At 26.6% G+C, this 21,391-nt stretch overlaps 1 protein-coding gene across 1 annotated transcript in view; it reads left to right on the top strand.

Annotated features, from left to right (window-relative positions):
• The window catches only part of LOC129965619 (collagen alpha-1(IV) chain-like), a 124,879-nt gene that overhangs the window by 61,164 nt on the left and 42,324 nt on the right, over positions 1-21,391 (top strand). The window contains exons 2-11 of the mRNA XM_056079671.1: positions 13,935-13,991; positions 14,905-15,039; positions 15,549-15,593; positions 15,730-15,792; positions 17,966-18,046; positions 18,550-18,627; positions 18,719-18,781; positions 19,989-20,066; positions 20,167-20,292; positions 20,520-20,573. Of these exons, the coding sequence (XP_055935646.1) occupies positions 13,935-13,991; positions 14,905-15,039; positions 15,549-15,593; positions 15,730-15,792; positions 17,966-18,046; positions 18,550-18,627; positions 18,719-18,781; positions 19,989-20,066; positions 20,167-20,292; positions 20,520-20,573 (780 nt within the window). The remainder of the gene's footprint in view (positions 1-13,934; positions 13,992-14,904; positions 15,040-15,548; positions 15,594-15,729; positions 15,793-17,965; positions 18,047-18,549; positions 18,628-18,718; positions 18,782-19,988; positions 20,067-20,166; positions 20,293-20,519; positions 20,574-21,391) is intronic.

The following is a 21,391-nucleotide window of genomic DNA, read 5'->3' as shown; positions in this document are numbered from 1 at the left end:
AAATTTAAATCACTGCAACATATGAGAAAGAATTAGTTCATGATTTTTTTTATCAGTTTTGATACTAATAACTACATATTTTATAATGCATGAATAAAAGTAGCTTTTTTTACTAAAAAGATGCATACAAAGTATTGATTTTAACCGATTAAACCGTCTTCGAGGAATCAGTTAGTTACCAGAAGACTTCCATTAAACACGAACTATAATTAACTAGCCATTAATTTATTTCTTATTATCCACGCTGAAGTTAATAATTCTTCTGCAGCTTAGATGACCATGCTACTCTTTATCCCATTCATCATTCATGCGAATAATAGGACGCATTGTTGGATGCCCATAATCAAAAGATGCCGCAAAAATATATATTTTATCTTTAAAGAAAAAGATAACTGTGTTCGAAATAGATAAAACTTGTTTCCAGCAATCGGTCTGAATCAAAATATATTTCTTTTTCATACTTCCCCTGGGGGAGTTCTGTTTATTTTAGATTGCCCTTGCATGACAGGTCTTAGTAAATCTACTGAAAAAAGTTCATATGATAAACTACTATATTGGTGCACGTAAAAACAGATATTAATATTCTGCTGCTCATTTAAATAACCTGTCATTGCCCTCAAAGCTGTAATTATTTTCACTAGACTGAAAACTATACCACCAAAGACAAAGAATGATCACTGATTTTTAATTAAGATGGCATTTTCCGTAAAGCATATCAGCAAAGGCGTGACTGTATGACAAGATTATTAAAATTCTTTTTATTTATCTAGAATTTAGGTTCTAGTCAGTTCCCCGGAAATATTGATTGTATATGATTTCAGATAAATCATTTTTTAGCTATCCATCTTCATGATACCTCCAAATAGTCTGATATTTAAGCCGTGTTATTTCAATTGTCAAGTTCTGTTTATCGTGTGCATGAGTCTTTCTAATGAAGACAGTCCAATGACATCACACGCTCTTAAAAACGTAGATATCCGGTTCATTTTTTATTAAAAATTTATTAGACAATTTAAACATGACTATTAAATTGATATCATTAAAAAAACGACATTTTAAATTGAAAACGGCGTAAAATTTTTTTGCGCAACAATTATTTTTGGAAATTATCGCGGAAAAATGCCAGAATTGTTTAATTTTTAATTAATTAAAATTCCAAAAGAAATCACTATATATTCCAAGTTTTGTAGCTCTAGATCTACACGGTCTGCACTGTGGAACTCTATCACACACACACACACACACACACACACACACACACACACACACACACACACACACACACACACACACACACACACACACACACATTCATCTTTACTATTAGTTTAGATTTCCAGTTTTTAAAAATTCCTTTCTGTTTTTTTCTGCAGGTGATTGAAATCTGGACGTTAAATAGTTCTTATTTCATACTGCTGAAGATGATTTAGTGAATTTTACATTATTCCTTCTCTCTTTCAATAACAACAACAAATCAAACAAGTACCACATAGATTATATAATTCTTTCTTTCTTAACGATTCATTTCACAGAGGTACTGTACCCTTCTTTTGTAAAACAACATTGTTCTGTAATTACATGAAAAATTATACCTTTTAGTGTTATTACATTGGATAAAACCCTAATAATTGAATTTGGTTGACTATTAAACTGGCCCTTTTATACAATAATGGTTATTATACATTCAGCACTTCGGAACTAGCTTTAAAAGATATATTCGTATGAAACTGTTCAAAAAATGGCTTTGATTATATGGAATGCGATATAATCTAAAATTCTGGTTTGCCTTTGCAATATCCATTCAATATTTAAAATCATTTTAGGATAAATAAATTTAATAAATTCTTTTGCTGAAATAACAAAATCCCATACTGTTGTTTGAATTTAGTTTTGTATATATTAACAGTAGTTTATGTATTCAATTATAGTTTATTTAAACGTGATATTATTTTTATATATATGATTTGATATTTTTATACATATTGCGGTGGTATGTAGATTATTATGATCCGTGCAGGAAGCAACAGGACGAATGTTTTTAGGAACATTTCTTTTAATAATCACATTCACACACTGAAAAAACACAAAAACAAAGACAAGACATTCACGCACGCGGCTTCACAGAATCACATCTCATTCTCATTACAATCGCAATGCACTATGGGATGACATATGGGGTGGCCTAATCAGGCATCGCCATCTAGTATCCAAAAGAGAAGATAAGAGTAATGCAACTGCTACAATATTATTTTAACACGAAAAGCATTGCAACTATTTATAATCTGTTTAAATAAACATTTGATAAAAACGTGTACTGTCAAAATGTTAAATTTTCAAACACGTGACTTAATATTTTTCATAGTCATTTAAATTTTCTAAAATATATATTAAAACTTTATGCGGTTGAATATAATGAAGCTATGATCAATACAAAATTATTGGAATCATATATTCATTAGAATTCTACTGGCATAAAAAAAATAGATAAAAATACCAGATTAAAAAAAACCAATCAGCAAAAAGCAGTTGTGATGGATTTTTCAAATTCTGTCTTTAAAAAATGATAATTTGTACACGGAGAACAAAATATGACAGAAAGCGAATAAAATTAGAGAATCATGCTTTGCAATTCAAATAAACAACACCACTTAACTTAGATTAATCTTACTAAATCTAGTATAACTTAACCAATGTGGAGACATTCTGGGGCTTGCTTAATTCTGCACCTGCTTTCAAGGACTCTTGATTAAAATATTAAAAAGCATTCCAGCTGAAAATGTCTTTGAAGATGGTATTGTGCTGCTTTCACGGTTTCTTGATATATAAGGTCACAAGCTCTGTTATCGTTGTTGACATTTTAGATATTTCTGAAGTTTGTTGTTTATTTAGCACTTTTGGCTTTTAAATGGGGTGGGATGATGAGAAGCTACTGAATTTTTATGCATGATAAGTGTGAAGAGATAAGATACGTAAGTGGTCTTTGTTGGGTGTGTCTGGCAATATTTGGATCATTTTAATATTTACTTTATCGAGCGTCGCGACTACAAATCAAAGAATAATTTATTTATTGGTATCGAAGAATTTTTATAAACAGGGTAAACCATAGGGTATTATCTTGCCTTTAAGATAATATAATTATTATTAAAATGTCAATTTCACAGAAGTTGCATGCTAAATGTTTTTTTATACTAAATTACATATTTTGCTGTGTCGCGTACACGAATTAGTCACATGGAAAACCTTTAGATTATTTAATTCCTTTTATATGGATATAAAAAAGTACATTAAAATAAAAAAAATGCTTTTTTAGAAATTAGAAGAATATTTTTGATAGTATATAATGTTATTGTGCAAGAAACTTGCATTTTTTTTTGTTTCTTTTTAGAAACGGTACTGATTGAAAAAATCATTTATCTATGTAAGTTATTGTTCTAGAAGTTAAAATGTGGTTTATACATTTATAAAAAGATATATTTATCCTTTATATACGAATAAAGGATAAATGTGACGACTGTAATAATTATAAATGTTTATATCCTTTTATTTTCCAAATCCATTTTTTATTAAGTACATAATTCAAAGCATTTTTCATACATAATAAAGTGTATTGAAAACGAAAAAATGAAAATTAATTACTACATTGAGTCATTTTTGTGATTGAAAAGTAATGAACGCGAGTCTCGGCTCCACATAGTATTCATTATGTATGTGAAGTTAGTGTACTTTATATACATTACGTAGTACCTGTGCTTACTTTCTACAATGTCCATGCCATTACAACGTGAGATCCATTTTGATTTTCATTCATTAAGAGTTTAAGTGGAGTGAAGTCTCAAGCCTGTGTCTTTCTGACTTTTAAATGGAATCTCTTCCACCAAGTCTCTGCTGTTCTCATTAATATGCAGCGGTTCAGAACTTTTATTCAATGCCTAGAATACAAAAATTATTTTTCATTTTGTATTACAAATATTTGCCCCAAATCGCGATCCTTCTTTATATGTAATAATATAAAATAATTATTCAATGACTGGATACAAAAACAAGTCTTGGTTTTCATATTCTTGGTCTGGAATACAAAATTAAGCAATTATCTAGGCAGAATTGAGGGCGTAAAGGCAACGAACGATCATTACAAAATTTGGGACACAGATGGATTTACTCACCGAGAAACTACATTTTGAAGGAATGATGTGGTCACGATCATAACCGATAAGGGTTGATACTCTTCATTTTCATCATGTGGGTGCTAAGAGAGATTGCTGCCTAAGCTTATATCATTGCCAACTTGATTCGGTAACGATATATATCGGATAATCGCGAAGAAGACGGTTTCAGAGAATGAAGGCATTTGGTATAACATGGTGGCAAAATTTGATGCCTTTTTCTTTTCTACTGCTTCATTGCCAGAGAATCTTGTAGATGTTGCATATTGCATTTGTTATTACTCGTTCCCATATATATGAAGATGGCTTGTCTATGTAACTTACCTTCTATGTAAATCATTAAATTGCTGTCTTAAAATGTCAACAGTCTATCGTATGAGATTATTAGTAACAAAAGGCTGTTTACATTATTTAAGACAGAATTAAAAATTCTTTATAAATGGAAACAAGCTTTATGCTGTAGTGATTAAAGAGGCACTTAAGATATTTAATAGCTTTACTGAAATATATAATCGTGCCTATTAATGTGTCTCTACTCTTAATTTGCGAAGTATCACATTTCTTAATTATCGCAAATTACTTAAGAAATGCAAATATGCTCACTTTATTCAAAAAATTTTCCTGTTCAGAATGGTTCTTGTATTTTTCATAGGATTTTGCTACTGTACAATAATGTTGATACGACGAAACTCATGAAAGGTTAGACATGTCCTCAGTGTCAAATTTCAAGACTAAATTGCACTCTTCACGTGTCTTATGAGAATCGCAAGTTTCTTTTCTACGGTGGAGGAAACTTGAGGATTAGTTTTAATTGAAATACGCCCACTCGATTTCGTGCGACTAACACGCGATAATAAGCGGAATATCAAACAAGAAGCAAGAGGGATGTCCCTTGTGGCTTTTAATTCAAATTTGAGTGCTTGTCCCGGAAGCTGTTTGTTCATCCACATGTCAACGCCAACCGAAGACGTTTATCAGAGGCACCAAGATATTGCAGTAAACAACTCCGTAAGCCGAACTCATTAGATATGAGTCATGGGGTCTTCACTTTTTTTTGTATTTTCATTTTACCAAGAAAATCTCCGCCAATAGAGAAGAGCCGACACGACAGAAAAAAAAAGTTTCATTTCTGTCATTTTGAAATAATTGGCCTCGTTGATGGATAAAATGCCAAGTTAATGAATCGAATTTTTGCACACCCTTCTTTTTTTGAACGGACTGTTTATTTCTATTTTTCTTCGTGTCTTTGCCACCGAATGTTTGGTGTTGGAACTGCTAATCTCATTGGATCTGATGGATAAATTTATATTTCCACCCTTTGAGGAGTGATTTTGCAGTGATCCTTTAACATCTTAAGGTTGCACTCGACGAAAAACTGTATGCAAGCAAATTGATATGTTCAAGGTTTAGCAGATTATAATCAGTTTTTGAATCTTACAGTTGTAAAGTACTCTGTTCGAGGTTTTCAGTAATTGTACCAAGGGCAAAAATAGAAATAGGTCTCATATTTTTTTCTCCACTTAATTTAAAAATGAATTTCCTTTGCACTCTCATAAAATGTGATTAAATCATAATTCGCAATTTTAGTAGATCGCATTACATTTTGAAAAATTATAGAGTGAAATGATTCTTAAACATCTCTTCTTATCTTATTTTTCATATGTATAATTGAGTTGTCGAATGACAAAATAAATACCGTTTTGGGAGTGATACAAAATACGACATATTTCAATCATATTTTGTCCTTCACTAAACATTTAGTGAAGAAGGAATGAAAAGAACCCATTGCAATATATATATTTTGACTTTTTTTTTAATGAACCTTGTAAGAAAAATAAAAGAAGCATAACAACCAAGAATATAGAGCGAGGTTTAGACTGTAAATTGAAACTGAACTATTTGAATATTTTTTTCATCTGTTTTGTTTTTGTGTATCCTTTACTTGTTGCTTTAACCTTTATGAACAGAAAGCTCAATCTAATCTCACATAACGCATGAATCAGAATATAATACTTCCTTCACTGAGCGCAGTAAAGGATCCATAGAAATCAGGCAGCTAAGGATATAGAACAAGGATCAAATTGTAAACTGATACTGAATTATCACAGCAATTTCTCTTTCTTCATTTCTCTCTCTCTCTCTCTCTCTTTTTTTTTTTTTTTTAGCTTTTTTGGTTGTTTGAGCCTCTATATGTAAAATGTTCATCAAATACATTGCATTAATCAATTTCAAAATTATTCCTGAAAAGTATTTAAATACTAAATACAACTTTCAGTTTTATTTTTAGTAAATTGAAATATTAATTTCAAAATAATAGTGCATGCAACTCTGTATACGTTATTAAATAGTAGTAAATATACAAATTTTATCATTTCATTAATGTTTGAAAGTGCTTCTTATAATATAACTAGCCGCCTTTGGCGACCAGCCGGTTCGCCAATCTTAATGTTCGTTAAAATTTTAATAATTAAATATTTTATGCAATTCCTACTTTAATAGCTTCTTCATCAAAATATTTTAAAACTTCAAATTTTGATTGTCATATAATTCATTCATAATATTATAAAGGCCTTCAGTTATAACGTAATATGTACCTCTCTAATTTTCTGTTAGCACCCGTAGAATTTATGCTTTAAATTAAAGTGGAAAGAATTAATCTTCAATTAATATAATAATATTTTTTACTGAAACAAAGCATTTTTTTAATAATCTGATTACTGAAAATAGAGTCACTCAGCGTTTAAACTTTATGGGCACTAAAGAATATCTTTTTTAATTTATGTAATATCTCCAGAATTTGTCAACAAAATTTTCTTAGATTCATCATCAACAGATCGATTAATTAACAATGTTTAATTTTAAATGCATCAAACACTAAGAAAATAAAACGAATCGTTTAAAATAAACGGTCGAAAACAGGTTTTAAAAAAACTACTTAAAAAACGATGTACTTAGAAATATAAGCATATACAAAAAATATATAACTAACATAAATACATTTTAATTACAAAAGCATACAACGAACCTAAAAATAATTTAAATCCAGTCCGCGTCTGTTGATAATAATTGTCAACACAATGCGGAATTCAGAACACAATGCGCATACGTGAATTTTCAACGCCAGTTACGTAACGCAAATACGTGATTTTTTCTACTCCAGGTGGGGTAACGCTATGCGGATTAGAAATTTTTAATTTCCTTTATTCTGTTTTATTTTAATTCAAAAGTACTTCAGAATGAATCTGAAAGATCGATTAATTAACAATATTTAATTTTAAATGCATCAAACATTAAGAAAATAAACAGAATCGTTTGAAATAATCCGCCGAAAAATATTAACCCTAGCCTCATTACTGTTGGGAGAAAAAAAAACTGAAGCCTTACTCATTTGGCGGTGGGGAAAATGGAAGACTTTTTTGGCGGAAAAGTTGGCGGTGGGGAAAATGGAAGATTTTTTTGGCGGGAAAGTTAGTTTTTAATTAATAATTAAAATTCTAATTAAAAATTCGAAAAAAGGAACCTAAGGTGCACATTCCCAACCTCCAAGGTATACATGTACCAAATTTGGTAGCTGTAGGTCAAACGGTCTGGCCTGTAGAGCGCCAACACACACACACACACATTGAGCTTTATTATAAATATATAGATTAAAATTTTAATTTTTCATATCAATAAATGGCTTGGAAATTTCAAAAATATTAATGTTTAAATATTTTTCTTTTGAAATCTTTTAAGTCTGCAAATGTTGAAAAATGAGAAAATTAGGTTTTACGTTATTAGAAATTTATTATTATTATTGAATATTGTTCAAATTATGTAAACCATTTATATAAATGAACAAAAAAAAAAAAAAAAAACGCATTCATAATTTATTTGGAATGAAAAACGCGAGTTCGCAAATTGTACAGACAGTCTATGGCAAAGGATACCGACGTGCTCTGATTGGTTTAAGCCTTGGCATATTTTTGGCAATGTTTGGCACTCATAATAGTGTAGTTTTCGCTGATTTGTCTCAAACCTTGCGCCTTTCATTAGTTTTATGGAAGATACGAGTGAATATCAACACGATCTAATTTTTATTAATATAATTGTTTTCTCTAAATATTACTAGTAATACTAATTTATAATCATAATAATAAATATTACTAATAATACTAGTAATACAAGTAACTAATGTTGTATATACAGAAGTATATAAACTATATGAAAGTAATTACTCAACATATGATGCAGCAATTAAATAATTCTTATGTTTCTGTGATTTTCGTGCCTTTATTAGAAAATTTATGTAGTTAGTGTAATTTGTTGCTGAACGTTTGTTACTTTCCCATCCACTACATATGGGGAGATGATTACTTAATGCCCAAAACGTTTAAATATGTAAGCTGTAACGGAATATGTGATTCCGTAGCTAATTTTTCTAGTTATATCAAAACAATATTAACAAGAAACACACATAAAATATTTTTAATAAATTGTAATTTTTATATTTCCAGAATTTAGGTTTCAGGATTTGATCTTTTCTGCTATATATGTGTTCCAGATTAATATTACATGTAAACCGTAAAAAATAAGGGGGGGGGGGTAAATTCACATATTTTATTTATTTTTATAAAAATATATTTCGGTATGGCATCTTTTTGGCAAAACATTGCCAAAAATATGCCAAGGCGTAAACCAATCAGAGCACGTCGGTCTCTTTTGCCATAGACTTAGTCTGTACAATTTGCGAACTCGCATGAAAAACGAGATACATTTTAAATGGTTGCGTTAGAGACGAGCTAAAATTACAGACAAATAGACAGTTAAGTCATTAAAAAAAAAACGAATAGCTAAAAAGTTAACGAGACGATTCTATTAAACAGATATGTCACTCGGAGAAATATGGAAACACTTTGAAATTTCATCGTAGTTTTGCGATATTATCTTTCAAAATAATTTTTTTATAAAATTACATTCTCTTTTTTAAATCTTTGCAAATTTTAATAATTTTTTAAAATTCAATACTTTTAAAATAATTAATTTTGTGACACTTTGGTTCAAAATATCACACAAAAATATTTGTATTTGTGTGGAAACTGATAAAAATAATATTTGTTAGAAAGAGCTTACGTTTTTTTCCACCAAGTTCTAATTTATAAATCTGGATTAAAACGTGCAGCTTTTGCCAAACACTAGGAAGGACATGAACCTATATAAAACATTTAGAAGATGAATTTTTTAAAAATATCTCAAAATATATTTTAAATGAAATTATAAAATGCTTAAAATAACGTGCAAAAAAATTGGGAGAAAAATATTTATTGCTAAAAGTTTCGGAATTCATAATTTCAGAAATCCACTACATTAAACTACTACATGTCCACAACATGTTTTCTGAAGACATTTTTATTACACTGATTGGTATGAATGACATTTTTTTTATATAAAACTATTCACTTTGGGCTACCTACTGTCTTGCTGCCATTATTAATTGCTAAAGTTTTCAATTAAATATTTTTTGCATTTATTCTTAACAGTTTTCTTAGCAAAATATTTTTAGACTTCAAACTGACTTATACTATTTTAAAAGTCTTATGTCGTTTAGTTTAGACTGCGATATGCATCTGTTTAATTTTCTGTCTATTTCTTTGTACATTCAAATAATCCCAGGGAAGAACAGCAGTGTTTAAAAACATGGGCAAATTAGGAAAAAAAAAAAAAAAAAAAAAAAAAAAAAAACTTGCTTAATTTTGAAAGGAAATCTTATTGGTGAGTACCACAGAATTTTAAACGTTTTTCTTAAAAGTATGTCTTATACTAAAATCTACTTAACATGGAAAAAAAAAATGTTAATATTTTAACCATCATTAAAAATCCAGATTGAGATGTTAAGAGCAATAAGGCAAACAATTTCAGTTTTACATCGAAAATGAAATATTTTCTTGTAAAATAATGAAAAAAATATACGAAAAAATGTAAATAATCGAAAAGATAATTTTTTTAATTTTAAGATGATGTAAAAATCGTTTTTGTGCTATAATATTTTTGGAAGTTATTCCCTAAAAATACCAAAATTTCGCTTAATTTTTAATTACTTAAAATTCTAATTAAAATAAAAAAAAAGAATCGCTTTGAAGTTCATATTCTCATTCTAAATGTATGTACGTGCCAAGTTTGATAGCTCTTGGTCAAGCAGTAGGTCTTATAGAGCTTCAATACACATACATACATTGATATTTCTCTATATTTTTAAAAATTAGAAAGATTTATTCAATCTGTAAGCTTCTGGGAAGGAGGGGAGAAACGGAAAGAACAGTATGCATATAATTCATAAAAGAACTGTCAACAATGTGTTTAGTATCTTACTTAAAATTTTACCATTATTATGTATGCTTAAAATCCTTTCATTTTTTCGGTATCTCTGCTTATACTCGATACTCGCTGATTTTCATGTAGTTCTCGCGGAGTTAAACAATGCTTTTACTGACTAATGCCGCATGAAAAGGCTGGCTTTGCAGTGATTCGTTAATATTTGGCTCTAATGTGAACTGAGGACTTTTTTGATTTGGGAAAAGATACATTTTCTGCTGAAAAAAGGATGAAATGGCTATTTGAAATTGCTTTTCTATGATATCTATCATTACATATGGATTGGAAATACTGTTAGAAAATCATACATATTTTATTTAGAAGAGATTTCAATTTCAAATAAGTTATTCAAAATTAATAAAAATACTTCTTTTTCTTATGTTGTTTTTGTCACGATATTTTTTCCCCTCTCAAGCAAAGTTGCCGTTTTTCTTTTGGCATCACTCTGAGTTAGTAAATAAACAATTCTTCGATATCGTTTCCGCGAAATTCGGATGTATTTGAAGTCTCTGTTGCTGTATGTTTACTTTCAAGTCAAATTCGGATGAAATGTCTTTTTTAGTTTCATTTTCAGTGCAATGTTGTTAGGTTTATTTATTAATAGAAAAGGTCAGAGATTTCACTTTCATTGGGACAGGAGATCGATTAATAGTTAATACCGGCGAACAGAAATGTGGACATGAAATATTTTTCAAAACAATTCGATTTTAGGTATATTTTTTAATTTAAACATCAAATAAACATTATCAGGAATTTAACAATAAATAATAGTTCTAACTTGTAATTTCGTAAAAACAGTGAAAATAAACTGAATAATTATCATTGAATTATGCAATGATAATTATACTTGGACATTAGATTATATCACGAGCGTAATTAGAAAAAGCATTTTAACATTTTGAATAGGTTTAGAAGGGCAGATAAAGTTATTTAAGTTATATAATCATAATACATTTCATTGAATTGTAAACTCTCGGAACTCTATCTGGATTTTTTTTTCTTTTTTTTTTTCTGTATTCTTATATTATTATCTATTCTGGTAAAATATGCTTTTGTGCTAGTAAGACCAATTTCAATGCATTAGATATGATCTGTGATTTCTGTTTCAACAAATATTTTAACAACAATAAAGTTGAATGTGTATTTGTGACCTAAGGTTACCAAACTTAGCACATCTATATTTTGACTACAGAAATGTTCACTTAAAAGTAATTTTTTAAAATTTTTTTATTAGAATTTTAAGGAATTAAAAGCTAAATGGAATTCTAGCATTTTCAAGCAATAATTTTCTAAAATGCTGAAATTTCAAAAATAATTTTTGCATTGTCTTTAAATTAAAATATATATATATATATATATATATATATATATATATATATATATATATATATATATATATATATATATATATATATATATATTTAATAATGTACATTTTTGCTGTATAATTTTTTTTTCTATTTTTGATTAATTTTTAAAAATTATATTAAGACTCAATAATATTAACATCAACAGTATATTTTACTGAAGTGAAATTTAAATAATTTTTATTGTTGTTCTTAATATTTTGTACTGGCTATTTTCAGTTTGATAATCAAAGTATGATGATGTGGCTTATTTTTCTATATTAAGTGCATTTCAATACAAGACATGCTTTTAATAAAAATTTTTAAATTTTATGGTACCTACAATTAAAGTTTAACTTCAGAACTAAATATTTGTGAAATTTTATTTAAAGTGCATCGCTTTTAAAAATTGTTGCTGTCTCTTATGATATATTTGTATGCATAAAGATATAGAAAGGAAATTAGGAAAATGCTCAGCACTGTGCTGAAATGTTTTTAATAGTAGTTAAATGCCTATTAAAATTAAGTTTAAAAATATTTTGATGAGGAAGGCATTAAGACAAATTTATATAAGATAATTGAAATTTTAAACAATAATCAATTATGGCAAGCCAACTGGTTACCAAAATGTAGTTAATTGTATATATAAAAGTTTACAAATTGTGTTTTGTTAAATTTGCACATTCATCACAATGTTTTGATTAAATTATTCTTATTTTATATAATGTATCAAAAAATATTAAAACTATCTTCCATCTTATTTCACTATTGAATGGAAAGAAAAAAAAGAATCTTAAAGACATAATTTGTCATCAATATTTTAAAATCATTAAATTTTCAAAAGAAAATATGTGCTAAAGAATTATATCCTTTTTCATATAAAAATTGACAAAAAATATAATTTGTTAGATGATTAATATTATATTTTATGAGACTGGAATATATATAAAGTTTTTTCAAAAAGAAATAGAATTAATTATCATTTTCAGAAATTTACATGTATTTATAATTTCTAAATTTTAAATAATTTTTACACTTTATATTATAATATTCATGAAAACTAGTGGAAAATTCTAAATTTCAGGAAATCTTTCATCAAATTTTTGGCTGAAATTTGGAATTTTTATTTATAAAGAAAATTCAATTCAAGTTATTTCCATTTATTTTCAAATTATCTTTAGTTTTTCTTTAGATAAGTGACTGAATATTTTCCTTGTTTTTTTTTTTTTTTAACATATTACTAGGTAGGGACACACATATACATGTTTTGCAATCTGTCACCTGCATTTTGAAAATGCACCATTGATTTTGTTGCTAAAAAAAACGATGTCCTTAAAGAAGGATTTATAGTAATTTTTATAAAGCCAATGCCTGCAAAAAAATATTACAGTTCAGAATAAATTAATTTGGCTGAAAATAAACAAAAAAAAAAAATAACTAGATTAATAATAACTAGATTTAATGTATAAGCTCTCTGACAAAATTCTTAAAAATAATTTTGCCAGAGAAATTTATTATTGAAATTTATATTGTTTCTGTTTATGTAATTGCCAATTTTACTTCTTATTATCTTGTTTATAAAATTTAAATTATACTAACAAAGTATCATTCTTGGGCAAAATTTCTGTATTTATGTAAGCATCATGAGAAATATTATCTCTTGACCAGTATATCTCATTTCCCAGGTATTTTTCTTGAAATGCAGTTATAAATATTAAATACCATTTGATCTAATTATATAATACTTATGTAATTTGATATTTTTCACTATATTGAATGTAACTGATTTCAGATAGTTTAGTTAAACAGAGTCTTTATTGGATACTACAAAAAAAGTTAGGAAGAGATGAGGCATGAAATGACAGGAAAGATAGTTTATAATCTTTTTTCAGTATCCTTTATGATTGCCTGTAATATTTGATTTATCAAAAGATTTCTTTATTATTTACTCACAAGTAATATATCATTAACTCAATTAATATTATATTACAGTAATATTTAAAAAAATAGCAATTATTTATTTTTCATTAAACTGATTTAATATTTCTGAATGAATTATTTTATTTTATTGTAGGCTTGTAAAGGATGTACTGTACAGCCATGTATTTGTACTGGAGAAAAAGGACCACCTGTAAGTTTTTTTAAAAGTTATAATAAATGTTTATTTTTTTAATCAGTAATTTTTGAAAATATTATTTTGTCATAGAATTTTAGGTTTATTAGTAATTATGAAGTGCTCATATTTTCAAGAACCAGGATTTTTCTTTATGTACTAATTATATATATAATACTTTTTAAATAATTTATTTATTTTTATTAATTACAAAGCATTTTATTTAAACTCCTATTTAATCAATCATACATGAATTATGATTATTATATATAAATCTATATATTGTCATGATTTATGTATTATGGTTACAATATATAAGTCATGTCAAATAAATATTCTTATGCTGTAAATTATATGTATATAAATTATGTGGTATAAAAGAAATCTAATGAAGTATTTTGTGTCATCTTGTTTGAGAGCATTTAGAATTCTTCATTTTCAATTTTTTAATTTGATTTTCAAAATTTTATTATTATTAATTAAATTCATGAGGTATTTTAAAATTATTGCATTAGTTTACTTTGCTAATTTGTTATTAAATGAATTTAAACCATTAATACATAATTATACATATTGCATCATTATTGTATTGATTTACTAATATTTTGCTTTAGATTTTTTTGCTAAATTTTTGTCTTTTTGGAATAGTTTTGAAGTCTGTTTAACTAGTGTTTGAATTTGTTGCAATATACTTAGAGTAATAATTTTTTTTGTGTATGTTTTAGATTGATTTCAGTGTTGACAAAGAAACTAATCTATTTCTTTATGAATATACTACCTATGTCAAAAATCATTTCTGCAGCATTCTTTGTTACTTCCAAACCATTTTATAAAATAATAAGCAGATTATATAGTTAATTTGTTAATGAGTTAATTTAACAAATAAAAATAAAATTTTTTGAAATCTTTTTTAAAAAAGTATAATTAATAGGGTCTCCCAGGATTGCCTGGTTTACAAGGTCAAGTTGGCCATCCAGGAGAAATTGGACCTGAGGGACCTATTGGATCACCTGGTGTACGAGGAGATACAGGAGACCATGGAGCAGTTGGACCAAAAGGAATCAGAGTAATTTTTTTAATGAATCTCTTTCTCTCTCTTTTAAAAGAAGAATATTTGTTAATTGTGTACTATTTCTGTGGGAGCCATTACTTTAAAAATTATTAATAAATATAAATTTTAGCTAAACTATAATTAAAATTTTTCCAAAAAATTATCTTTCTGAAATGAGAATTTTATAATTTCAAACGCACTCAATTGCCCTTAATTTCATTTTTAATTTGTGATGGTCTAATTTATTTTTGAATAATTTAGTGAAAAAGAAAGATTGCTTCTATATAAAATAATTTTGCTTTTATGTAAATTTTTTTTTCCGATTGATGTTTGTTTTACTTGGTATTTTTTAAGGGCTGTGCGGATAAATCATTTGCTTACATATTTAATATTTTAAAATAGACAACATTTGCTATTATATTTAATATTTTAAAATAGACAACATTTGCTATTATATAATTTTGATTGTTATTTAAATTTTATTAAAATTAAAAAGTTTTTTCATTGTTTTTTCTTCTTTTTAGGGAGATCCTGGAGTACCAGGATTCACTGGACCAGATGGAATTCCTGTATGTATAGTTTTTATAGCATTTAAATAATGATAAATATTTGAAACTATTTTTATTATTATTATATTTTGACTTTTTTTTACAAGTGAGGAATTTTTTTGAATGTTGCAATCAAAAATCTTTCTGCTTTTTGTAGGGACTTCCTGGAAATGAAGGACCTGCTGGAGATCCCGGTTATCCTGGTTGTAATGGAACTGATGTGAGTTAAAAAAAAAAAAATCAATAATCCTAAGCATGTTATTTGTTTTTTATACTCATTCATTCTGTTCTTTTCTAATTAAAATATTATCTTTTTTAATAGAATATTTTAATTCTATTAAAAAATTATATACAATTTATATAAATGAATATGATTTATTATAAATAATATAATAATTATTATTTTATTTATATTAAATTATATTTATTTATTATAATAAATAAATGATTATAATTTATTATGAATGAATTTTTAATTTATGTTATTCAGTGCTTCACATTAATTTCTTATATAAATGAAAGTTAACTAATGTTGTTTTTGAAAAGAATTTTGTTTATTTACGCCTGGTAATAAATAATAAGATATAAAAGCTATTAATTTTTTAACAACTTTTAGCTTAAAATATTTTCTTACTACAAAAAGAAATAATGATATTGAGCATGCTATATGATAACATTAATGATAGTAGATCACTAATAGAACAGAATTATTAAAAGGAAGATTATCATTGTGCTTTCATGATATTTTATATTATGTAAAGTTACTGCAGAAAGTTGCTAAAGATGTTTTTTGAAAAAATTAATTAGGGGGGAAAAAAAGTAACTTCCTAATTTTTTCATTGCATTTATGTATATAGTCCATTAAATCTAAACTGCTTTTTCAGCATTTAGATGTAAACTTTTATTTGAGAATTACTAACAAATTCTTTAAGAATCACAAATATGGTGTATATTTTAACCCAGTAATTTAGCAAGAATTATCTTTTAATATTGAAAATGAGTTTTGAAATTTAAAAGGAAATGATGTTTAAGGAAACATTTTCTACCGTTTTCATTTATCCTTGCCACATTTACTAAGTTTTTGAAAAGTGTAGAGTTAATCTGTGCTGATCAATATTCATCAGCACAGAATACTACTTTATCTTTTAAGAAGGAAATTGTTGAAAAATTTGTATTCAGATATTATAATTGAACAAATATTGTTCAGCTGTATCATTTCAAATTACGCCATGCACCTTTTTAGAAATTTATCATTTCTTTTTCAATTATGTGTGAGGAGACTTTTGAATATTCTAATTTCTGCTTGTTTAATTGTCTTTTTTTATGCATCATAAAATAGGAAAGAGAAAGTACTTAGAAGAAGTACTTAGAAAGAGAAAGTATTTATTTTCAGAATGTTTGAATCTAAATAATAATATTGATAATACCGTGTTGCACTTACTTCTCCATCTATTTCATTTTCACATTATACTTTAATATTTTTTGATTACACAGAATATGTTCAGTTAATAAATTTCCAAATTTTTATTATTTAATAGTAAATATCAGATATTGCTAGACATTGTCAAAATAACATTGTTTGAAGAAATATGTATCTTTCATCCAGATCCTGAATATTTATATAAGGATTTCTCCCCCCCCCAGCAGTATTTGTATTTTATAATAGTGCCCATGTTTATATTTTGTGATAGTTTCTATAGTCTCCTAGCATTTAGAATTGTCATAGGGCAATATTTGTTATATGTTTTTCTTTATAATTGTGAAATTTAAGATTACTATAATTGTTTTCTCATGTAACTTCGTATTGGCTACAAAAGTATTCCAGAATCTCATCTATGAGCCAAAAAAATTGTTTTGAGATGTCATACATATATGAATAGGAATTAGAATGGAATAGTGTAGTTTAAATTAATGATTCTAATAATTTTTAAAAATTGTAATTTTTTCTAAATTTTATTGAAATGTTCTACATTAAGTGGACTTTTAAAATTATTTAATTTTTTTTTTTTTTTTTTTTTGAAAAAGTTGACAAAAATACAATCTTTGTTTGAGAGAAACGTTGTTTGTTTGAGGGTTTGTAAAATAAAGCATTTGACCCAATTTGAAGTCTAGGAGTCATATTTAAGGAATTTTTATTTAGCTTTATGGTTTTTTTTTTCTAAAAAATATATTTAGTGATCTAATAATTACTATCAAAATTATTGAAATGGCAGTTACGAAATCTTAAATTAGAGAATTTACATATAAGTTTGCACTAATCTGTATGTATAACTATTTAATACAAACTAGTGCTTTCTTCAAAAAGGTATAAGAAATTAACCATTACATCATGTTTCAGAATACTGGAAAAATGTTATGAATCAATTGATTATGTCATTGTACTTTTTATTTAGGGGAATCCTGGTTTACCTGGGCCTCCTGGTAGACCTGGACCTTCCGGACCACCAGGCCCAGTTGGAGCATATGGCCCAAAGGTATTAAATTTTTAAAAATGTTTCATGCTAAGAATTCATCAAATTGTAACAAATTTATTGTTAATGCAGTGAAGTGAAATTTTGTAAGTGCTTTATAATTTATTTAGTATAATATATTGTTGAATAAAAAAAAATTGAAAGTATATAATTTTTAATGTAATTTTCTATAATTTTTAATGTAAATTATAGTGAAAGCCTGCTGATGTTATCTTGTCTTAATAAGGTTATTGTCTTTATGCTATATTAAAGTTAGTGGATAGATTGTGAAAGAATATAAATGCTTTTTGCACTGATATGATTTTTTTTTCTGTTATACATTTATTCTATATCATGAATAGGAATAATTCATTTATGAAATATCATTATAGATATTACTAATTTTTAAAATTTAATTACCTTTTTTGATGTTTGATACATTCTATTGATAGATAAATCTTATCTTATTATTTTTGAGAATGAAAGAAATATCTTATCTTTTACATGCTTTTATTGAATATTTCTAGGGAGATCCTGGAGAAGGTGGTATTAATTCAATTGGTGTAAAAGGAGAACCTGGTGAACCTGGCTTACCTGGTGCTCCGGTATGCATCTGATAAAATCTTATTCCAAGAAATAGTGAATTTTCTATTATGTTTTAATTATATATTTTTAGATGTTTCGATAATTTTATAGGGATACATTGGACTTTCTGGTTTTGCTGGTGAGAAAGGCAATCGTGGTGATCCAGGTGTAATGGTATGATATTTCTTGTATTTTTATTAGTTTATTTTGTTTATTGATTTCTTCAAGAATAATAAACTTATATTTTATATGCTGCATCAATTGACATTCAGCTGAATTTGAAAATTTAAAGACTTATTTGAATGCTTTGTCTTCTCATGAAATACACATGCCTTTTGAAGGCTTTCTTTAATAGATATGCACATCTGTTAAAATTAAAGCTCAATAATGGTTGACATTTTTCTTGTTTTTATAATGCCTCAAAATTTTATGGATTTAAGCAACTGGTTTAGTATAGCAGCACTGTAGATCAATCAATCTTGCTATTTGGTTTTTAATAATTTGGAGTATTGTCTTTTTGATTTAAAATGATCTGACAATTGTGTACAAACATGATATTATCTTGATAAAAAAATCTTATCTGTTGAGAAATAGAAATTGATGCAATTATGATCTAAGAGAATATCTTTGAATCTCATTATGGCTTGACAAGATTCTAAATGAATCAGAAATACAGTTTGGCTACATATAATGCTCCCAGTATTGTCTTTTGAGGTAATTGTCATCTTTGCCACTTAGATCTAAGGTAATAAAATGAATAGAAAAAAAAATGCTTTCTGGTATAGAAAAATGAAAGCCTATATTTTTATAAAATATGAATTGTATTTGAACATACTACAGGTTATCACCAAGTATTGTTCTACATTCTAGTTTGAATTTTAATTTATCAAATAATGCTTTAATTTCTCCATTGTGCTATTCATCTAGCTTATAACTGGATAAACGTTTTTTTTTTTTTTTTTGTACGTGTTGAATTTAGTACAAAATAGAAAGTTAAAATACACTTTTTTTTAATGTCATTATTTTAAAAGGCATTGATTGGATATTTGAAAAACAGAAATTAACTAAATTATTTGTGGCATTTAAAACAAATTTAAAATGTAATAGTAATCAATTCTTTAATAAGGAATAATTGTGTTTGTTATTTAGCAAACAAAACAATATTTTCTGTATGTTGGAAATTAATACAAAATTATTCTGCATTGTTAACTGTGATAAGTTTTAGTAGGAATTTCCTAAGATATAATCTCTATTACCTTATTGTAAAATCTTTAGGATTTCTCAGTGTTTTGTTATCAATAATTTAATTCATGATATTAAAAATTGCTTGCTAGATATTGAATATAATAGATTGATTAATAATAGCTTTTTAAATCTTTAGGGCATAAAAGGTGAACCTGGTGATAAAGGTTACAAGGGACCTCCAGGAGAAGGTACTGGTGGGCCAAAGGGAGAAAAGGTAATGTATTGATTGTAAATAATATTTAAAAGTAAATATAATATGAAATTTTAAAAGTCTGATTTCATTTTAATAAAATTAATTTAAATATTTTTTTTAGGGTGAACCTGGAATTCCTGGTTCTCCAGGTAATCCAGGTCCACCTGGATCAGAATTAGAAGCTAAGACGCCTGAGGAGGAAGAAGTTCACAATCGACCTGGTCCAGCTGGTCGTGTGGGTGAAAAGGTGTGAAAGAAATACAAGTCAATTATTTTTGTTTTAATGATTTTGAACTGAAAGGAAGATTTGTCTTTAAAACTTCCTAGCCTAATTTTCTGAAATTTACTTTTTCTGTATTTGGAAAAATTACATAATTTTTTACTGTAATTAAAAATAAGCTCATTTCCCAAATTTTGTTGTTCAAAATATTATGCATAAATATATTGAATCATAGATTTTTGATATTTCTGTAGGGTGAAAAGGGAGAAAAAGGACCACGAGGATTTGATGGAAGGAGAGGAGATGATGTATGAAAAATCTTAATTATTCTTTTTTGTCTTTGGTTTTTCTATGTTTTTTAAAACTATTTCTTCCAGCATTTTATGGTATACCTGCTTCATCCACAAAACTCCTTTTCTTTAACCATAGATAAAATCTCTGACATTTTTATTTGTTGATTAAATAACTAAGTCTTTAAATAAGCAATTAAGTATTTAAATAAGCATTTTTGTAGCATTTGATTTTATTTGATAACATTTAAGAATGTAATATTATAATAAGCAAACTTTGGATTTATTTATAAAATTTCATTTTCATTAATCATGAATGTGGGAATGAATGTAAAATATATTTTGTAATTTACTATTACATTCAGGCTCAAATGGCTAATGCAATGCAATATGCCTTCAGATATCTCTTTGTTGTTCCAATCATTTTCTGCAGGCATGTTTGTTACACAAAAGATAAAACATTTGTGTGGCATGGAAAGTCATGCTGACTTATATGTTTTTTCATCATCTGATGACTTTTCTAAATTACAAATTCTGTTAAAAATATCTATTATACAGCATCAAAAGAGGAACATAAATTTACAAAATGACACTTAGACTGAATAATACTTATTACTTTATCTGAGAAATATTTTTTTTTTCTTTTGGCAAAGGGATTTAAAAATATCCAATTAATTTTACGTGATTATCTTATCATTATATGATTTTCATAAGATGCAACTGATGATATAAAAAGTTCCTTACCTATGTCTTAAATTTTTCATCATTTCAAATATTAAAATTTTTAACTGTAAAATGGATGTAATATATTCTTGATCAGAAAGCAATTAATTGTT

Source organism: Argiope bruennichi, chromosome 4 (assembly GCF_947563725.1).
Source record: "Argiope bruennichi chromosome 4, qqArgBrue1.1, whole genome shotgun sequence".
Lineage (NCBI taxonomy): Eukaryota > Metazoa > Arthropoda > Arachnida > Araneae > Araneidae > Argiope > Argiope bruennichi.
The sequence above is the reverse complement of the archived record's forward strand: the minus strand, read 5'-3'. Positions and strand labels throughout refer to the sequence as shown.